Source organism: Lagenorhynchus albirostris, chromosome 7 (genome assembly GCF_949774975.1).
Source record: "Lagenorhynchus albirostris chromosome 7, mLagAlb1.1, whole genome shotgun sequence".
Classification (NCBI taxonomy): Eukaryota; Metazoa; Chordata; class Mammalia; order Artiodactyla; family Delphinidae; genus Lagenorhynchus; species Lagenorhynchus albirostris.
The window spans coordinates 89,647,600-89,668,884 of record NC_083101.1 but is presented as its reverse complement, the minus strand read 5'-3'; the positions used below and the strand labels follow the sequence as shown (position 1 = coordinate 89,668,884).

The following is a 21,285-nucleotide window of genomic DNA, read 5'->3' as shown; positions in this document are numbered from 1 at the left end:
GGGCGGGGTGCTGCGCCTGGGCTGGGTGGGGTCCTAGGAAGAGGAAGGGGCGGGCCGCAGCTCTGAGGCTAGCCAGGGGCCCCTTCAGAGGGAGCTGGGTAGGAGGAGCAAGGAGAGGGCAGGCCCTCCGGGTGTGTAAGGCCAGGGCCAGACCCTGGAGGTCTGAATCCTGACCCCCACGACTCGGAGGTCCCTCACTAGGACCTACAATATCGACACCCACCACAGAGGGCCTAACCCACAGTGACGCAGATGGAGTTCACATGTGCTACTCACCGAGAACACCTGGTCTGTGGGGGGCCCTGGTGGTCGGAGGCGCAGGGGCAGAGGTTAACACCTACGCAAAGCCCTGGAGCGAGACTTCCCGGTCTGCTGGCTTCGCCCCTCGGGGATTTGGGTTCCTGCGGGGTCGGCCCCGCCCTCAACCCTGGATGGGCGTGACCGGGCGGCCCCGCCCCCGCTGGCCCCTGCGCGGCAGGCTGGCCGAACGCCGCGGAGCGCGCAGGGATGCGCGAGGAGGCTACGACCCTCAGCCGCAGGGCGAGGCCTGGGGGGCGCATGGGGGACGCCACGCCCGCCCCGGGGAACTGCACAGGTGAGGGCCGAGGCCGCAGACCTCGAGCGGGTCTCTGCGCCCATTTCTCAGACGGGGAAGCTGAGGCGCGGGGGGCACAGCCCTGCGCGGGGGCGGTGGGTGCGGCACTGCCGCGGCGAGGCGCACAGTCGGAGGACAAACCTCCCCGACGCTCTCCGTCCGCCCAGCAGGCGCCCCAGCGGAGCCGAAGCCCAGCGGCAAGCGGCCAGAAACCAGGCGGCGGCGTCCAGCTGCCCGCCAACCCAGGTGCGCCCCTTTTCCCAATGGGGGCCGCCTCAGTGCGGGGGATGTCGGTGTGACGGACGTGGGGAAATCGAAACTGGCCTCACCTAGGGAGGTGTTCTGGATCCTCAGCTAGCTCCCCAGCCCCACTTCACAGGCGGGGAAACTGAACCTGGGAGAGGGGAGTGACTGCTCAAGGTCCCGCTTCAGCCGAGCCTGTGGTGAAGCTCCGGGGTCTCCGGAAGGAGGGGTGGGCTGGCTGTTATCTTCAATGTTTGATTTCGAGATTGTTTTGTAGGGGGTTCACCTTCCTGCCTTGCTCGGATAGGGGGATTGCAGCTGAAGCCCCGGATTCGAATGTCGGCCTTGCTCCATGAATGCGTCTAAAATCTAACCCTTTTAGAAACAAAGATAAAGCCGGACCTTGAGCCGCAGATGTTCCTGGAGACTCACTTTAGGGCACACTGTCTGCTCCCCTTTAAACCTCAGGGTCTTTGCACACCTGTGCCCCAGTCCAGGCGCTAAATTGCACAAGTGGAAGCTGGGCCTGAAAGAGCAGGCTGGCACAGGTCACACACACACACACACACACACCCGGGATGCAGCCAGTCATGCTTAAAACAGTGACACCTGCCACCTTGGGGGGAATGCTGGCTTCCTCTCAGATGGGGAAACAGGCCCAGGGAAGTAAGTCACAAAGCAGAGGCATGTGGCTTGGTGGTGTGGAAGCTAAGACCCGATACTGCCCCTGGTGTGGTGGGGTCGGTTTATTTTCTTTGACTCCCTCGGGCAGCCTGATGCCCAATCCTGAATTTGGTGTTTTGCCCCGTGTGTGAAGAGGACAATGTGTGTGCAAGTTGTGCAGCACTGCCTGGGGAGGTGAGTGTCCACTGTGAGGTGGAGGGACTTGCCCAAGGTCAGCCAAGGACAGGGAAGGGGAGGCCCTGACTACATACAAAAGGCTGTTTGCAGAGGACTCTCCTGGGTGAAAGAGGGTCTCAGAGTCCAGTTCCTGCCCTCTGGCCTGCCAAGCCTGGCCCCAGCCCTACTTCTGACCGGCTGCTGTTCAGCCTCCTCCCAGATGTGAGCCCTGTGGGTCCCAGCCTGTGAGTCCTTCCCAGGAATTTAGGGTTGGACCCCCACACACACAATGACCTGCGGTGCGTCTCTTTATCTCTGTGCCTCAGTTTCTCCACGTGCTAAGTGGTGGGCCCTGTATACCTGCCCCAGGCTTGTGGACAGGCCAGGGGGAGCCAGGGAGGGCCCAGTGCACCCACCCTTGCATGGTTCTGCTCCAAGGTGATGCTGACTCATCCACTTCTCTGCCCCATGGCCCCAGTCTCTTGGGCTCTGAAATGTGCACCCACCTCTCCTTGTGGGGCAGTGAAGTGATGGGTGTGGGGGTCTTTAGAGACAGTTTGGCACTGTGTAAAACACAGCAATGGGGTGGGTGTTTTTCCTGCAGTCTGTAAAATGGGCACATTATTCTGCTTTTCCTAGAGGAGGTATGAGAGTCCAGTCAGACACAGAGTCCTAGGATTCTCCCCTCATCTCCCATGCACGATGACCGGGGAGAGGCAGGTGGGGGAAGACTGGCTCAGAGCAAGGCCTTAAATTTTTATGGCCTTGCTCTGAATGGCTGACTGGGAGGCCACCCTCCCACTGCCCTTAGGCCCCTGGCCTGTCCCTGGCCCTGTTCCCAGGGCAGCTCCAGCACTCCCTGATGGAGGAGATTGTCCAGGAACATGGCCCTGCCAGAGGAAGACCAGTGGCCAGAGGTGGCCCTCCCCCATGCCCCTGAAAGGGGGCAGCAGGAGGACTGCTGGGTGGGTGAGGACGTGCTCTGTGGACAGCCTCTTCGCTTCACTCCTGCTGCCCAGCCACTGGGCCAGCCCTGGGCCCATTTCATGGAGGAGACCAAAGCCCAGAGGGTGTAGGTGGGAATCTAAATGTGGCTTATGTGCCCCTAAGGCCCAGCTCCGGCCTCCCACCACGGTACAGGCAGAGCTGCTGGATGAATGAGGCTCCTTGGAGCCTCGATGTTCTCCCCGGAGAGATTTGGGGGGAATGGGGAAGTGCGCTCTTCCTGGTTTGGAATTTACCTGGTTTGGAATTTACCCGGTTATGTTCTGGAGGAGAATATATATTCTGGGTGTGTGAGCTGACCTGCTGTCAGGGAAGTGCCTGGGAGACCCGGGTCTGGACCATAGCCAAGGGCCAGGCTTGCAGTAGCTCTGAACCCTGCACCTGCCTCAGGACACACGACCTGGGCATGGGCCTTCTGCATGTGGCTGTCCCCACTGCTGCGGTCTTGGGGCGTCCCACTCTCCATAGAGTACCTCTGTACACGTCACTCTTTAGTTTCTCTTTGAGAAATTCCTCCTGCGGTTTCCTCTTTCCACTTGGGGAAACTGAGACTCAGAACTGAGACTCAGAAGTGACTTTCTAGTCCCACAGGGACCCAGGCCCATAGTGGGCTGGTCCAGTGGCCTGCTTCCCCCCATCTCCCCACTGTACCTATTGTCCACAGTCACAGCCAGCATAAAAGGTAACTTATTTACCTGGTCTCAGCGGGTGAGGTCAGGGTTTGGGGGCCATGTTGGCTCCAGAAAGGAGGATGGGAGGGATGGTCCTGCGGTCCAAGGTTCCAGATAAAAGATTAACAAGCAAGGATTGTTCTCACCCACACTGGCCAGGCAGGCTGGGGGAGGCATGGGCTGGGAGGACAGGCTGTCTAGGTCAGGCCATGCACCCCCTGTGTGTTAGAGGTGGGAGAGAGCATTGCCTGGGGCTGGGGAGTGAGCTGGGAGTGTTGGGCGAACACTGATGGGCAGGTCTGCCTCTCTACTGTCCAGTGAGCCTATAGGGTTTGCTTTTGTTTTGTATCTTGCTTGCATCAAATCCATTCCCTTTGTTTTTTCTGTTGTTTTTCCTCTCCTCTGAGATTTATTTGTACATAGTAAAAAAGATAGTATCGTGCAGGGTGCAGAGAAAAAAAATGCACCAGAGGTTGAGAGGTGCAGGGGTCCAGCCAAAGGAAGGCTGGGGAAGTGTAGCATCCAGTGTCTGAGGCGGGCCGCAAGTGGATGGGGCCAGGCAACAGGGCTGGAAGGAAAGGATAGCTGGGGGTGGTCCCCTTTGGGGACCAGTCCTAGGAAGGGTATACAGGGGTAACTGGGTGTCTGTGAGGGTTTTCAGCAGGGTATGGAGGAGGTAGGATTTGCCTTTTAGACACCAAGTGTGGGGAGGGACTGTTGGGGGCCCAGCTAGGGGGTGCAGGGGTCTCCAGGCTGTGGAGGGTGCAGTGAGGAGTGTGAGCAGAGGCTGGGTTTGCAGTGGTTGGGGGATGTGGTCTCTGGAGCCGGCTGGTGGTTTCATGGAATATCCTTAGAAGATGGGTAGACTGAAGCCCTTGTAGTCCCTTGATGCTGTGCCACCTTCCTGCCCCATCTGGGCTACGTGTCACAAGTCCTGTAGAAAGGTCTGGTGGGGGCCCTGCCAGTGTACACCTGGGGCCTTCAAAAGTCTGTGGGCCTCAGTTTCCTCATCTGGAAAATGGGCCCAGCCCAAAGTGTTCGCTGGCCTTCCAGGCCCAGAGAAGGGATGCAGGCCATCCTGTTGGAGTCTGGCGGGTGGCGGGTAGGGGTGGCAGGTGCAGGTATCCTGGGTGCTGTGGACTTGGGGTGGGGGGTAGGATGAGGTATTGAGCCTCCTCCTAGGCGGCGTTCCTGAGCTCCCAGGCACAGGCTTAAGGTCTCCACCAGGTGGTCCCACTCCTGTCACCCCGGGGGACAGGTCACCCTATTTTGCAGGCTGGGAAGATGAGTCTGAGAAAGGCAAGGACCAGGTCCAGGAACTGAGGCTAGAGGTGGTGGAGCAGAGTCAGACTTGGTGGAGAGGGGCTGGGTGGGGTTTGGGTTCCTAGCAGACCAGGCCCACTTGGCTTCTCTGCCTTCTCCTCTGAGCCTGGTTGGGCTCTTGGATTACTGGGGGTTGAGCTCCTTGCCTCCCAGGTAGGGGAAAGGTCACTGCAAGGAGGGGGCCATGGGCAAGGCTCATCCTCCCTCTACCCTTTCTTACCAGAGTTATTTCCTCTGACCTTTCATTTTCATTTTTAAAAGAAGAACCGTTCAAACAATACACTTATGCTAGGAGCAGGGGCTCCCTGCCTCTGATGGGCGTGAGACCCCTGTATTGGCTGGCTGGAAACGCAGAGTACGAGGCCTGGGGAGAGAGGCCATGACTGCATTTAAAGCCCTCCATTCCGAGTCTCTCAGAGGCCCCTCCTGTCCCCGGCCATGCAGAGTGCATAGTTAATGGGGCAGCGGCATTTTCGTTGGGCCTGTGCTTCAAATTTTCTTGTACCTTTCCCTTCAGTCTTCAGTTTGATGCACACCATGCAGGCATCTGCAGGTCAGTCTTGTTTCCTTTCTGTGGTGTCACCTCTCACCCTCCCACCTTGACGAGGCTCCAGGAGACAGGACAGGCTCTGGGCCTCTTGGGGTGAGGGGTTAGTTCTGTCTTTTAAGATGTGTGACCCCCTTGGGTGGTGAAATAGCCTGCAGTGCTGTGTCATGATGGGCACCCTTAACCATAGCGGAACCCAGCAGCAGCACAGGATGTGGCTGTTGACAGGCGAGCCCTTTCCCTACGACAGTGGTGGTTTCCTGGCTGGAGCCGGAGCTGCACATCATCTCAGTCAGCCCCTGTCCTGCCCTCTGCAGCATTTACAGGTGGGTCAGAGGACCAGACTGGTGACCCGGTTACCCAGCTGGTTAAGTGTGGTTTACACCCAGACATGTTTGGCTGCAGAACCAGCCTGCTGCCTCTGTTTCTGGAGCTTTTTCTCCTGTCTGTGACTCTCCATGCCAGGGCCATTAGGTAATGCAGGGTCTAGGCTGTGCTCTGGTTAGGGAGCTGGACAGCCACCCCTCATGGCTTGGCAGGCCAGCTGGGGCATATCAGGCAGTCAGCAGTGACGCTTGAGGCGTTCTCCCCACACTTAAAATTTTTTCAAACATACCACAGAGTTGAAAAAATTTATAACCACACCCCCCCCAGCTCTAGCCTAGCCATAACTTTTCAGTAGGCCTGCTTCATCATTATCTCTTGCCATCTCTTCGTCCCTCCCTCAAGGCATCTTACTTTTTTGATAAAGTCCTAGTTGCATCTTTAAAAGATGAATACAAGTTTATCCCTTCCTCCTTTCATTCGCCAGGCACTGGTGCAGGTGCTGGGCAGACAAGTGTCCACAAAGCTCTCACCCTTGCTGATCCCCCCACAGGGGCCTCCCTTCTCTGAGGGCCATATGGGGCCCGGGAGAAAGAAGATGCTTAGCCATGGAAGAATGGAGAAGTAGCAGCTCTAAATTGGGGACTGGGAAGTGTTGGTTGCCCGGTGACCCTGGGGAAGGGGCCACGTGGCTGGCCCGTGGCTGCCCTGCTGTGTCTACCCAGTTCCAAAACCCCAGTCCGCTTCCCTGGCTGGAAGAACAGCACATGTCCAAGTCCACGGATCCTGAAAAAGAAAAGAGATTCTTCCTGGGGGAGTGTTGATCACAGCTTTCAACTGTTAGTTTGTTCATTCATTCATTCATGCATGCATTCATTCATTCCTGCTTTGGCGCCTATGGAAACAAAGCGTGGTGATTAATTAAGGGCCTATACTCTGGAATCAAAGTTGGCATCCCTCTGTACTACTGAGTACTAGGGGACCCAAGACCAGTGAGGGTAATCAGGAAATGTCCGATTGGAGGCTCAGGGTGGGTGCGGTGTCCTCCTTGCCCTGTCTCCCTGGGGCTCCCAGCTCAGGCTCCCCACCCCTTCCTGCCTGCAAGCACCTGCCTGTCCTCTGCTACAGGGCAGGACAGCCTCTCAGGTCCTCCCTGCTGTGCCCTCTGCCCCAGGGGTTATGCACCCCTTTCCCCACACCCTCACCAACCTGGTGGCCTGGTCTTTGTGATCTTGACCAAGCTAAGAAGCCAAAAGTAATAACTTAGGTTTCAAATCTGCGTTGCTTTAATTGAAATAAATATTTCCCCTGAATTTTTTTTTTTTTTTTTTTTTTTTACTGTCTGTCATTCTTTTAATGATGTTTCAGAACAAAGAAAATGTCACGCAGTTACATGGGGTTTTTGTTTTAGTATAGGGCACAAGAAACATTAATGAACAGAAAATATTTTTACAGCCCCAAAATAGATCACTTAAAATATTTGCCAAGTTCATTCTTATGGGATTCATGTAGTTTTGTACTTAATATAACAGTTTACAGAGATGAAAAATTAAAATAGAGCTTTTTTATTAGAAAGACAATAGTACATAATTTAGCCCTTGCTAAAGGTATTCAAGAAGAAAGTGGAGATATTTTTATTTCCAGGTAATTGTCACATACAAGTCTCTATTCTCTACTTCTCCATTCTCTTTGCATCACTCTAGTGTGCCTGTCTCCTGATAATGCTCTGTGCATTTTCCCTCCTCTGTATCTATCTGTGCCATGGCTTCTGGTGTCATTTCTTCTGTCCCACTCTTCACTGGGACTTCGCCGTGGCCGTCTTCTTATTTCTCTTGGCTTGTAACCACCATGACTTCTGCTTCGGCTTCTCCTACTCCTCTCATCCCTGCTCTGGCTCCTGCTGCCTCTCTCATTTCTTCCAGATCCTCTCTCCTCTGGACTCTGGTTATGCCTTCTGGGCTTTCTGTCAGAATCAGAATGCCTCCATTTGCTCTCCTCCCCAGAACGCTCTTGTTTTAAAAACCTAGGCTTTTCCTTGTTACTGTGACTGCTAGAACGTTCTTCATCAAGTTTTCTCTTGTTAGACTTGTCCGTCTCTCCAGAACCACTGTTGTAATTCCCTGAATGCTTGTTTTTCTTTCTTTTCTTCTTCTGTTTTTTTTTTTTTTTTTTTTTTTTTGCGGTACGTGGGCCTCTCACTGTTGTGGCCTCTCCCGTTGCGGAGCACAGGCTCCGGATGCGCAGGCTCAGCGGCCATGGCTCACGGGCCCAGCCGCTCCGCGGCATGTGGGATCTTCCCGGACTGGGGAATGAACCCGTGTCCCCTGCATCAGCAGGCGGGACTGTCAACCACTGTGCCACGAGGGAAGTCCTCTGTATTTTTTTTTTCCTTTGTTGTCACTCTCACTGCTGCTTTCTGAAGTGCCACCAGAGGAGGAAGAGGAAGAGGAGGAGGATTTGTTTTTATGTTTTTTGTGTTTACTTCTGCTCTTCTGAAGCTTTTTCTTTTTTCTGCCTTTTCTCTTTTTCTTTTTTTTCTTCTCGAGTCGATCCAATTTCCTGAGAAGTTTCTGTTTTTGTTTGCTTGTGAGTGACTTTAAAAATTCGACTTCTGGATCTTCTTCACCCTCACTTGCAACATATTCCTGTGATGGATCATTTGCGGTCAAGTTTCTCCCCAGTACGTTTCGTTTCAGTGCAAACCCACTGTTTCTCATCTCCGCTTAGCTCCGACGGGTGCATCGATGGTCCTGAGCCATCAGTGGGAACTGAACTTGCATTAATTCCAGAAAGACCAAACAAAGGACATTCTATCTGAATTGACATGACCCCATTTGTGACATTTAATGCACCTCACATTTCGAACCTGAATACCAAAGGGCTGATCTCTGAATGTTCATGTCATCTTTGGCATATTTTTCTCGTGGGGCCCCTTTTTGCCATTCAAATTTGTATTCGGTCTCTCCTTCTGTTTCTTCTTCCTCTTTGTTTTCTTTTTTAGCCCCTGGTGGAGCCTCATACATGAAATTAAGGCCATTCTTCACACATTCATCTCCCATAAGCAATCTATTATCATATGCTTCTTGTTCTTTAAGATATTGTTGCATTAATTCTTCTTGTTTCTTCTTATCATATGATATTTTCTGTTCTGCCATCCATACTTTTTTGATGTTGGATTTGGAGGCAGGATGAAAGTCCTTCTTGCACATGAAATTGGCGAAGGATTTTCCCATTTTGGAGCCTGAGCTGGGGAAGGCAGCCGCTAGATCTCTCCCCTGAATCTTTTAACAGCTTTATTGAGGTATAATTCATGTGCCATACAATTCACACCTTTAAATTGTACATTTAAAGTGTACAATTTGATGTATATTCACAATTTTTAGTATATTCACAGATACGTGCAACCATCACCACACTCAATTTTAGGACATTTTCATCACCCCAGAAGGAAGCCCTGCATCCCTTAGACCCTTCGAGGTCACCTCCCAAGTCCCCCTCTCCCTGATCTGCTTTCTGTCTCTGGATTTGCCTATTGTAGACATTTCATATGAGTGGAATCATACAATATGTGGTTTTCTGGTAGCTGGCTTCATTCACTGAGCATAGTGTTTTGAAGGTTCATCCATGTAGCATGTCAGTTCTTCACTCCTTTTTATTTCCAGAAGTAGTCCATTGTATGGGTGGACCATATCTTATTTATCCATTTATCAGTTGATGGACATTTAGGTGGGTTCTACTTTTTGGCTATTATGAATATTGTTGCTGTGAACATTTGTGTACAAGTTTTCTTGTAGATGTGTTTTCCTTTCCCTTGGGTATATTGCTAGGAGGGGCATTGCTGCATCATTTGGAAATACTCTGCGAAACTGTTGGAGAAACTGCAAAACGGCTGCCCCTTTTACATTCCCAGCTGCAGTGTGTGAGGGCTCCAGTTTCTCCACATTCTTGGTACACCAGTTATCATCTGTTTTGTTTTTTTTTTATGTCTTTTTCATGGCGGATGTGAAAAAGTACCTCCCTGTGCATTTAATTTGCATTTCCCTGAAGCTAATGATGTTGAGCATCTTTTCATGTGCTTATTGGTGGCCATTGGTATATCTTTAGAGAAATGTCTGTTCATATCTTTTGCCCATTTATAAATTGGGTTGTCTTTTTATAATTCAGTATAATAATTTATACATTCTAAATACAGTCCCTTATCCGATAGATGATTTGTAGATATTTTCTCCCACTCTGTAGGTTGTCTTTTCACTTTCTTGATTGTATCCTTTGAAGCACAAATTTTTTCATTTTAATGGAGTCCAGTTTATCTGTTTCTTTTGTTGTTTGTCTTTTGGTATCATTGAGAAACCATTGCCTAATCCAAGGTCAGGAAGATTTACTTCTATGTTTTCTTCTAAGAGTTTTTTTAATAGTTTTATCTGTTATATTGAGGTCTTTGAGTCATTTTAAGTTAATTTTGGTATATGATGTAAGGAGAGCTCCAACTTTCTTCTTTTGCATGTAAGTATTGTTTTCCTGGCACCAATTGTTGAAAAACTATTCTCTTCCCATTCAGTTGTCTTGGCACCCTTGTTGAAAATCAGTTGATTGTAAATATGAGTTTATTTCTGGAGTCTAAAGCCTTGCATTGGACTATATGTCTCTCTTTATGCCAGTGCCGCTGTTGTCATCACTGTAGCTTTGTGGTAGAATTTGAAATAAGGAAGTACAAGTCCTCCAACTTTGTTCTTCTTTTTCAAGATTGCTGTTTGGGCTATTCTAGGTCTTTTTGCATTTCCTTATGAACTGTAGGATCAGCTTGTAAATTTCTTCACAGGTAGCAGCTAGGATCTGTTAGGGGTCATGTTGAATCTGTAGATGAGCAGAGGAGCATTGCCATCTTAAACCATGTTAAGTCTTCTGACCCATGAGTATGTGATGTATTTCCATTTATTTAGGTCTTCTTTAATTTCTCTCAACAATGCTTTGTAGTTTTCAGAGTTTAAGTTTTGCACTTCTTTTGTTAAATTTATTCCTAAGTAATTTATTCTTTTTGATGCTCTTGTAAATGGAATTGTCTTATTAATTGCATTTTTAGTTTGCTCATTGCCACTGTACTGAAATAACAATGGATTTTTGTGTGTTGATCTTGTATCCTGCCAACTCGCTGCGCTCATTTATTAATTCCTGTAGATTTTTAGCAGATTCCTAGGGATTTTCTCGATACAGGATCATGTCATTTAATAGAGAAGTTTTGCTGCTTCCTTTCTGATGCGGATGCTGTTTAATTTTCTTAATTAATTGCTCTGCCCCCTGGTTTGGGGCTATTTCCATATTTTTCTTCTCTAACTTAACCATTTTTTGTGTTGTGATTTTTGTCATGTCTTACGTAAGTGCTGTTTATGTAGGAAAGATGCTCTGTTACATGTATGTTGCAAATACCCACACTCCCTTGTTCTGCTGTTAATTAGGAATCTTAAGCTCTGCGTCAGTCCTGTCTGCGGGTGCCCTCTCTATCTGTGGGTGTTGAGCAGGTCAGCCACCACTCCAGACTTGGTTGCTCATGTTAAAATGACGATAATAACAATTTCTTCCCTGCTGTCCTCTGCAGATGATTGAGTGCTGCGTGAGGTCAGGAACTGGGGTCCTTCTTAACCAGATGTTTCTATCGGACCTGCGTTGCCGTTGTTAGTGTGACACTAATGATGGACATCTGCAGACAGGGAAGCCTGAATCCTCCCAGATGTGCAGTTTACATGGCAGCCGTGGCCCAGCACACTTCCACCCCACCACCCTCAGCGTGTCATCCAGCCTTGCTCTGCGTCAGTTTTCCCATCTGTGAGATGGAGGTGGATGGTCTTCCTCATATGGCTGAAATACAGTGAAGTATCCATGAGGTGCCCAGCGTTGTCTGTGCTGTTCGAATGTCAGCCCCCCATCTCTGCTAGGTACACAAACCACAAGGACCACCCAGGCTCACACCCCTCCCCCCAGCATTTCAGCCTGGTGAGGCACCCCCCAGGTTCTTGGTAGGGCAGAGCTGGGGGGGCTTGGCCAATCTCAGCCAAACGCTGTCCCTCAGTGTCACCGCCCACAGCGAGGGTCCAGGAGCCTTAGCCTCCAAGGGCAGAATGCAAGACTGAGGCTGAAGCCTGGCTCTGCCACTGCCCTGTTAACACCCTCACCCTAAGTGGGGTAGGGCCAATGGGGCCATGCAAGGGGTGGCTCGACCTCATTGAGCCTCAGTTTCCCCTCTGGGCAGGGCTGGCTGTGCACAGACATGTGAAGCACTATCACGGGGTGTGTGAGTGCATGTGTGTGGCCCTCCTGAGTGACAGCTGCTGCCCTTGGGCAGTTCCGGGTGTCCTCTGTCCCCACAGCCTATGTGAAATGGGGTACCATGCATTCCACAGTGCATCACCCTCATGGGTGCTTCCAGGTGGATGTGGATTTTGGAGGACTCTCCAGCCCACTACAGATATTCTGGGTATATATTTTGAAAACAGAGCCCACACAGTTTGCTGGTGAATTGGTTGTGGATTGAGAAAAAGAGTCCAGGTAGGTTCCAAGTTTGGGGGCTGGAGCAAGTAAAGGATGGAGGGCATAGTGGCTAACATCAAAGTTAGAATGGGGCAGGCCAAGTGATGAGCAGGTTGGCCAGTGCAGGAGCTTGGCTGGATGTGGCAGGCCTAGTGGGCTTTTGGACATCCGTGCCTGGTGCCCAGGGGACAGTCCTAGCTGGAGGTATCCCGTGGAGGACAGGGGAAGGGTTGTCTTGGGTTGGTGTGGAATAATGGGGTCCTTAGCCTGGGCAGTGCCAGCCTCTGTCTGAATCCCCACCACTGCTCCCACCTAGGCCTCGGATGTGTGGAGGGAGTTGGACACAGACGCTGCCTCTGGTCAGTCTCCCTTTTGTCTGAGACTCACTGCTTTATACACTAGTAGTATACAGTGCTCAAAATCAGAAAGTTCCAGAAAAGCAGGAGGAAGAGCCTCTTGCACTCAGGCACCAGGAGGTGTGCTCCAGAACATCGGTAGCAGCTTCATTCCGTATTCTTGAACACCGGAAACAACTCACACACCCATCAGCAGGAACAGGGAAGCAAACAAGGGCATCCATACAACGGGACTCGGCTCCACCATAAATATGGACAGCTGCCAACACACGCAGCACGGCACCTCTCCCGTCACTGTGCTAAGCAAGGGAAGCCAGACACAAGGGACACGTGATGTATCTGTCACACGCGTGTGTTGAGACGGTAGGCCCAGAGCCTCCTTGTGTGGTTCCACATCTCTACCCTACAACATAGGAGCTGTGTGACTTCAGGAAGTGATTAAACCACCCTGTACCTCAGTTTGCTTTCCTGTCAAGTGGGGAGGTATTTTGTGGATCGATGAGTTAATGCACGTACAGCGTTTGGAACAGCGTCCAGCACAGTAAATTCTACGTGCCAGCTGTTGGCATTGTTACAATTTTATTAAAATGCTTGTGATTCCCACGTTATCTAGAGTGCCTCTGTGTCCTTATATAAGGACATCATTGTAACACTTTAGGATAGCATTGCTGGCATTCATGTCAGATGTACTTTGATTAACTGTACTGATCCCCACAGCTGGAGATGTGGGTGTAGACAAACATCCTGGTATAGAAATCCTGGCAGCAGATGCGTAACTACTTCTTTGGCTAAATTCTCAGATGTATACACAGCATAAAGCTCTTAATACACTTTACCAGACTCTGTCCAGAAAGGTTTGGATCTGTGCCCCCACCAGCAAGTCTGAGGGGAGTGGCTCCCAGGCCCTTGCTAACTTCACACATGTTTTTTTTTTTTCTCCTTTTTGCCAAGTGGAGGAGTGAAAGATTAGCTCTCATTTGAATTAGTGTTTCTTCAGTTACTATGAGGGCAAGCATTTTCTCATGTCTGTTGGCTACTTGTATCTCGTGATTTGCTTGTTCACACACCAGTCCATTCTGCTTTACTTGGATGTTCAGCTTTTATTGACGTGTAAGATCTCTTTATAAATTAAGGGTGTTGAACCTTTGCCCTATGTTTTCCAAATACCTTTTCCTACTTTTTTCATCTGAGTTTGTTTGTTTTTCAGTTATTAGGGAGTAACAAAAGTTTTTGTGTTTTACTTTTAATGAAACCACATCTGTTGATCTCTCTCCTTTTTTTCCCCCTTGATTCTGCCTTTTGAGCTGCACTTGGGTAATAATTGTCCTTTTGCTTTTATTGTCTTTAGATGTGTGTTTCTTTTATCAACACCATGGTCTTCAGAGCATCTAGATTTCACTTAATGTAGGGATTAGCTCCACTTCTGTTCCCAAGCCACTAGTCACACGGACGCCACTTCCAATTGTCTGGGTGGCTGTGTGACCTTCTCCAGAGCATCGTGTGGTCATTGGGTCAATGATGCCTGTCCCAGGTGAGGGCTCCTGCCAAGCCCCTGCCCTCCAGGGTGAGGTCCTCACTCTGTCTCTCCTCTCTTCTCTCCTAGGCATGTGTGTGCAAGTGCAGCCACCCCTGCAGGGCACCTTCCAAGTACTTCGTGGGAACGGTACTTCTGTGGGGACTGTCATCGTGTTCCACTGCCCCTCGGGCCACCAGATGGTGGGGTCTGGCCTCCTCACCTGTGTCTGGAAGGGGAGCATTGCTGAGTGGTCTTCAGAGACCCCCATGTGCAAGAGTGAGGCCCATTCCCTGTGAGCCGCACCCAGCTCAGCAGCGACCCCTGGTGGGGGGTTGCTGATTTTGTCACATGGATGGTGTGGGTGTCCACAGAGAAAGTTCCATGGGCGTCTGTGTAGGGTCCTGTTCCCAGTGCTGGTGGTCCCTTGGGGCTCCATGTCAGCAGTGTAGACTCAAATCCTAGCAGCTGCTCCAAATTCTAGCTCTGCCACTGACTCGGCCTGTCATCTCCAAGAGGTTACTTGTGCTGTCTGAGCTAGTACTTCATCTGTTAAGCAGAAAACTACGTTCTTTCAAACACACATGCAGCAAACATTAATAGGATGTTTCGTGCGCCAAGAATTCTAGAACTGGGGAATAGGATTGCTTGGCCATGGGGCCCCAGTCTGGGGGAGGAGATGGTTTTCTAGTTGTATTTGTTATACAGGATGTTAAAGGATAATACCCAGCACAGCATTTTCCAAAGTAAGGATACATATATTGTGTTAATGTGTATTGTGCATTGAAAAGGGCTCTATAGTCAATATAATTTGGAAAAGCCCGGGTTAATAGACTGCAGGACTTCTCAGAGCCTTTAAAATACTCATGTGGTGGTTGAATCTCTGAGAAGGAGAGTGTCTGTTAGGATTAGACTCCAAGAGATAGAAAACCCAAGATAATGGGGGCTATGAGAGCTTTCTCTTGCCCATGGCCCTCAGGATGGGCAGTCCTAGCCTTGTATGGTACCCCATGGTGGGGACCCAAGTCCTTCCCATGTTATGGCTCTGTTAGGCATGATCTCAACTGCATGATCCAGGCAGTTGTTACAGGATGAGTTGCAGGGCAAGGAAGGCTCTTAGAAGTTGTCCCACACTCCTCCACCCTGTTCACCACTGGCCAGAGTATGGTCATGTGACCACATGTAGCTGCAAGGGAAGCTGTGAGATGTAGTCTTCAGTCTGGACGGCCAGTGTCCAGCTAGGGCTGGGGGACTAGGGACTGGGGAGCGTGATCAGTGTCCACTACAGGGGAGAGTATGCAGTGTTGTTCAAATTAGCATCCTGGGCCTTGATTCCCAAGAACATCATTTAGAACCTGATAGAAGTAGTTCTTGGTACATAGCTAGTTCTTGGTCACACAGCTGATAATGTGCCAAAGGCCCTTTGACCCCAAACACTGGCATTTTTCTTGCTTTTGCACCTTCCTGGAAAGTGACCCGAGAAAGCACCTAGGCCCCCGTAGGTTTTTACCCACTTGAGGCATTGTGAAAATAGACTGTGTGTTGTCTGCTGTCCTCTGGTCTCAGGGGCCCAGTCTGCAGTGGGTGGGAGCCAAGGGGACTATCATCACTGAACTCGCTGTCAGAGCTTCCCCCAGTGTGCCAGCAAAAACTCCTACACACCCTCCAAAACCCTGCTCAAACACCCCCTTCTTGGGGGGCAATCTTGCCTGATAGCCCCACTCCCTACAACAATTTGCACAGACCTTCACCTCAGCTGCCAGCGCCTCCCTGCCTCTCCCATGGAACAGGGCTCCCTGAGGGCAGGCTGGGCCCAAGAGCTGGACTTGTCTCACTCGCAGCTGTGCCTCCCTATGAAACCTTCGGCTTCAAGGTGGCCGTGATCTCCTCCATCGTCAGCTGTGCCGTCATCATGCTCATGTCCATGGCCTTCCTCACCTGCTGCCTCATGAAGTGTGTGAAGAGGAGTGAGCAGCGGCGATCCAACAGGTACAGTGACCTGGCACTGCCGCAGGGCACCTGCAAGTCACTCCGAGACTCCTGGGCGTGTCAGGGAGCGGGGCTGCTGGGATCTTGGCATCTTGCTGTTCACAGAGCATTGAGGCCGTGGAGGGCACATGGCTCACTCGCTTGGTCTTCCATAAGACAGGTGACAGGTACACAGGGGATTGTCTCATTCTGCAGACTGTGCACACACACAGTATATGCTCTGCTCTGTGTGGACATGAAGGGCTGACTACACGACGGTTAACTAGGGCCTGCAGGTGGAGTCTGGCCCACCTCTACTTTCCTTCACGGAAACCTATCCTTTTATTCTTTTTGCTATTTTTAAAATTGTGGTAAAATATTTACAATATAAAAGTTACCATTTTAACCATCTTTAAGTGCACAATTCAGGATCATTAGTTACACTCACAGTGTTGTGCCACCATCAGCTTGATTCATCTCAAGAACTTTCCACTGCCTGTCTTTGTAAGTATAGTTTTCCTGACATTTACTTATCATCCATGACTGCTCTCTCCCTACAGCAGCAGAGCTGAGTAATTGCTCAGGAACTGTATGGCCCTAAAGTACTATCGGCCTTGCGGAGGCTTGCAGGTGGTGTCCTGGACACACGTGCACCTGAATGTCCTTCCCCCATCTCTCTCCAGGGCGGCCCAGCTATGGTTCCAGCTGAGAGACGAGGACTTAGAGACAGTACAGGCCGCCTGCCTCGGCCTCAAGGGCCTCAACAACAAACGCAGCATCAGTGGCGAGTCCAGGATCCAGCCCATCCAGGCTCACGACAACCACAGCTTCACCACGTGGGCATGGGCAGAGCAACGGGGCGGTGGGGCAGTGGTGAGGGCAGGGAGGCCCCAGCATGCTGCGAGCCCAGGCTCACCAGGGCCTCAACTCCCATCCCTAAGACAGGGGCTGATGGTCCTTCTAGTACCCGTGTCTGACCCTGCACCCTAGTGCCTAAAGTTGCCCTCCACCCTGTTTCTTTATCTTGTCACCCCTTGTCTAGAGAAGGAAGCTTCTGGACACGAGTATTACCCTTCACCAGGACCCACGGTGCCCTGTCAGCTTGGTCTCTCCTCCCATCTCCCTCCCTGCTCCTCTGTCTCTCAGTTTCTATCTCTTCTTGTCTCTCTTTAAAAACACACACACACACACTTTTTATGAACCAATACAAGGACATTTCTTACATAACTTCCTTTTGACTCAAGGAGTCTAATCTTGGCTGAACACGGACTGCAGATAGAACATCTCCCAGGGTTGTTGCTAGCTTTGAGTGAGCACCCTCTGACCCCAGGATCCCAGGGCTGCCCGGTTTCTGGGCTCCTTAAATGGGGCAGGATACTTGTCTTGGGCAGCATTGCCTTTTGCGGACTCTAGGCCAGTGGTCTCCTACAGACACCGTGTCCTGGACTGTCTTGACATTCCCTCATGACTGCACTCGGGCAGCGTTTCTCACGTGGGTGCCCCATGGGCGGTGCTGGTGTGAATCACAGGTATGGGTCAGGCTGTCGCCCTGCAGGCACGAGGACTGGGTGCTCTTGACTGAGATGAGTCCGTTGTCAGGTGATGAAGAAGGGACCCTGCTAAGGGTCACTCTGCTGCCCCCATGACGTCTGACCTGTGGCCTTAGCATCCAGGGATGTTCCAGCCAGAATCGGTTTGGGCCCTGGGGTTTACAGAATAATGACTTTAATTCTGTTGCGATTCTGTTATTCCCTCTATGAGGAATGAAAATGAGTTCTGTTTTTTCCTTCCTTTCCTTCTCATTTTGTTTTGTTGTTTTTGTATCACTCTGAACTCATAGGTAATCTTTTCTCAAACTTTATTATGGGGAAATTTCACGAATACACAGAAGCAGAGAGAATAGTGTAACGGGTTTCTTGTCCCTGTCTGCTAACCTCAGGGGTCACCGTTCCCCTGCGTCATCTGGACCTATGCTTCCTATGGGCTCCAGTCCTTTCTTGGTTGGAGCCCTGTTGTGCTGCGTCCTGATCATGCCCTTTATTCTCCAAGTGCCTCCTCTCTGCACAGATGTTCTGGCCCATTTAGTGCTTTCTCTGCCCCGCCCTGGCGTCGCAGAGGCAGTCTGCTCATTTCCTCAGCCTGTCCCCACAGGAACCTCCCAGGGAACCAAATGCTTGCCCCTGGCCTGACGCCTCACTGTGTGACAACTGCTCATGCCTCGTTTTCCTCCCTTGTACAGTGAGGATTATGGCAGGGCTCACTTCCTGGCCCTGTTGAGGTGATACAAGTCAATGGCCTTGACTGGGCCCAGAGTACAGATTCAGTGAGTGCCAGCCATTGTTAATTCTGCTCTTGATCCTGGTGTGCACGTGAGGAAACTGAGGCGCTGGAGGTGGTGGCCTGCGCTGGAGGTGGTGGCCTGTGCAGGCGTGGCGAGGGTCTGTCTGGTCCCATGTCCACACTCAATGCACCGGGCCTAGCTGACTCCTGGAGTGGCGAGGCCTGTGGGAAGGAATTGGTTTCCTACCTCCTTCCCTTGAGCTTTTGACACACATTAGGCCTAGGTCATGATGGCCATGGCAGAAATGCCGCCTTGCGCCCTTTCCACCTGACTTGACGTGTCATTGTGTTGCCGTGGTGGTCTGAGGCCCCTGGAGCTATGCTCCAGATACTTCACCTGCTGTGCTCAGGTTTGGGTAAATGCTTGTGCTTAGAGCTGTTTTTCTTTTTTGAGATGACATTTTGGGGCAATCCTAGGAACAGACTGTTTAGGCCAAGTAGTCCGAATATTTTTATTACCAAATTCTTTCTCCAGGAACCTGGCACTAGTTGAGCCATTTTTACACCTATACTGTCACTGAGTGTTAATGATTTGTTTTCCATCGCTTACTTAGCAGGGGTGAGTTACATAGGTGGTTTTCATCAGCATTTCTTTAACATTGAGAAAGAGTGTTTTCTCCATACCTTTGCTTAGCAGTTGCATTGCTGGTTTTAGTCACTTTCACTTTGCTCTGCTGAATCTCCTGCTGATGTCTTTTCTCATAAATAGTGGAAGCTCTGTGTACATTATGGAAGAGACCCTTACCTGTCAGTTGGCTGCAAGCACTTTCCTTTTTGTTTCAGTTATGTTGGGGCTGTCTTGCTAGTGCACATCCTTTTCATATAGTCACGTTTCCTTGGCAGGTTTGGAATTTTCTGCATTGCCCGCTGCCCTGTGGCACCCTCTCCCCATTATAGACCTGTGACACACTGTCTTGTGTCTCAATTGGGAAACCCCAGTGGAATAGGGGAAGGAATTGCTGCCTCTCAGGATGTGCCATCCTAGGCAAGGCCCAGATACCCCAGGTCTCCCACTGATTGGTGGTGAAATCGTCTTTAGTAAGGTGAGGTTTGCCCCTTGACCTTACTTTTATTTCATAAACACTTCCCAGCACTCACATTATGCCAGGCACTGTTCTTAGCTTTTCCAAATATTACTTGTTCTAACCATGGGAGCGGGCACTATTTTTATCCCATTTTAAGAAACTTGTCTAGAATCACCTAACTACTAAGCATGAAGCTAGGTTTGAACTCAGGCTCTGTGGCTCCAAAGTCCATGGACTTGCTCACTAAACTGACTTTCCTCTCCACTAATTAATTGATTCATTCACATATTCATTGAACCAACAGATAATTTAAGTCCTACTACTGCCTAGAGCTTTTCTGAGAACTAGGTGTGGGTGGCAACATAGATCTGGGAAAGCTTCCTGGAGGAAGTGATGCCTGAGGTGAACAGATTAGGAGAGCCTATACTGGGGGGGAAGGAGAGAGACAGCATCTTAAGGGGAGGAAGCAGCCAGGCAGCCTCAGGAAGTAAAGTCCAGTGTAAACGGGAGATGGGAGCAGGGCCAGGTGTACAAGGGTGGGGCCAGGGTTTTCTCAGCCTGGAGAATGGGTGGGTTTGTGGCTTGGGGGCTAGGGGAGGCCACTAGGGAACTGAAGATATGGAAGGTGGGAGATCTGGTCCCAGACTCAGAGGAGAGCCTGGCAAGTGCGAGGGTGTTCCTGGGGCCCCAGTGTCCCTTCTCTGCCTAGGGCATCCTGGTGCACATAGTTTACAAACACTCTGAATAAGCTCCCTTCCTCTACAAAGCCCCAGGAAGCCCCTTCCCACCCTTGGAAGGTGGGTGTGATGCTCCTTGAGTCATCCCCCTTGTATGAGTGAGGGGCCTGAGGCCCAGGGAGGGGCACCGATGGAGGGGCCTCCCTGGGTGCAAGGCAAGAGGAAACGGGGGCCCTCACCTAGGGGCAGCAGTCTATCCCAGGCCTGCTGAAGATCAGGGCCAGGGTACCCTGCATGGTGGCAGATTTGGGGTTAAATGGGGCCCCCGCTCTGCCCCCAGGCTCACACCTCCTTTTCCTGCAGAGACCTTGGCGAGGGGACCAGAGAGCTGGCCAGCATGGCCCGAGGCATTGACAAGGACCCCTGGACCCCCAGTGGTCCCACCAGCTCACCACGTGCCCAGGTGATGGTGCATACAGCGAACCCAGGGCAGATGCTGCCTGCCTCCAGGCCAACTGTGGGAATGCTCAGACAGCCTGCAGCCTATGTCCCGGGGTGACTAAGGTGGAGGCCAGAGCCCACAGTGGGAGGGCCAGGCTGACCCCACCAGCCGGCCACTGCATCTCGACATGTGTCCAGCTCAAGACTGGTCAGTGAAATCAGCTTCCGGGTTTAGGGATTCCCTCAGGGCACTGAGCTGGGGCCCCTATTTGGGGGGTGTCTGTCCCAGGGGAGCCCAGCTGTAGTGGTTTTTATAGATAGGCTTCCTTGAAACCACTGCTGAGGTTCGCAGAACCAGCTGCAGCCTCCCTCTAGTCAGGTTCCTTTGAAGAGACCGGGGGACATTTAAGCACGTCTAGTTTTGCATAGCAGAGTGGGAAGGTGGCAGCAGGTTTCTCAACAATTACAGCTGGCTGCTTTGTATCTATAAGCAGGGACCCAGCTGGGGTGCTGCATCTATTATCTGTAAAGTTGTGGTCAGGGGTATGAAATAAACAATACTTTGAAAAACAGCAAAGGTAAAAATCACTGTCTCAATTTTCAGTCCCTGCATAACGGAAACCTCAAGTGTAGTAGCATAAAACTATAGTTCCTTCTTATGACAGCTCGGGGTTCCAGGTTTGCCGGGCTCTACTGGGCAGTGCTCACTGGGGCTTCTCCCATGTGGTTGTGGGCAGCTGGTGGCACGCACTGGGTCATATCCAAGGCTGGCTGGGTTGCTGCCAGGTGTCAGCCGAGACCTCATGGGGTGGTGGCCACCTCAAGTGGCCTGGACCTCCTCACATCATGGCGTTCCACAGTGAGAGTCCCAAGTGCAAATCTTACCTGTCAGGGC

The 21,285-nt window shown here is 51.1% G+C and overlaps 2 protein-coding genes across 3 annotated transcripts; one reads left to right on the top strand and one right to left on the bottom strand.

Annotated features, from left to right (window-relative positions):
• The first annotated feature begins 507 nt into the window (after positions 1-507).
• On the top strand, positions 508-20,926 carry SUSD3 (sushi domain containing 3). Of its 2 annotated transcripts, none has more exons than XM_060155468.1 (5): positions 508-595; positions 14,030-14,218; positions 15,781-15,928; positions 16,591-16,743; positions 20,313-20,926. In XM_060155468.1, the coding sequence occupies exons 1-5, from the start codon at positions 508-510 to the stop codon at positions 20,506-20,508; spliced, it is 774 nt and encodes a 257-aa protein (XP_060011451.1). In that variant the 3' UTR covers positions 20,509-20,926. The 2 variants fall into 2 exon arrangements, with proteins under 2 accessions (XP_060011451.1, XP_060011452.1); XM_060155469.1 differs by having other exon boundaries at positions 568-595; positions 14,030-14,142.
• On the bottom strand, positions 7,157-8,844 carry LOC132522982 (corepressor interacting with RBPJ 1-like). Its single transcript, XM_060153554.1, is given in 5 exon segments — positions 7,157-7,740; positions 7,950-8,272; positions 8,274-8,360; positions 8,362-8,438; positions 8,440-8,844. Coding segments are annotated over 5 exon segments (1,356 nt in total). The 5' UTR covers positions 8,782-8,844; the 3' UTR covers positions 7,157-7,213.
• Positions 20,927-21,285: the final 359 nt, after the last annotated feature.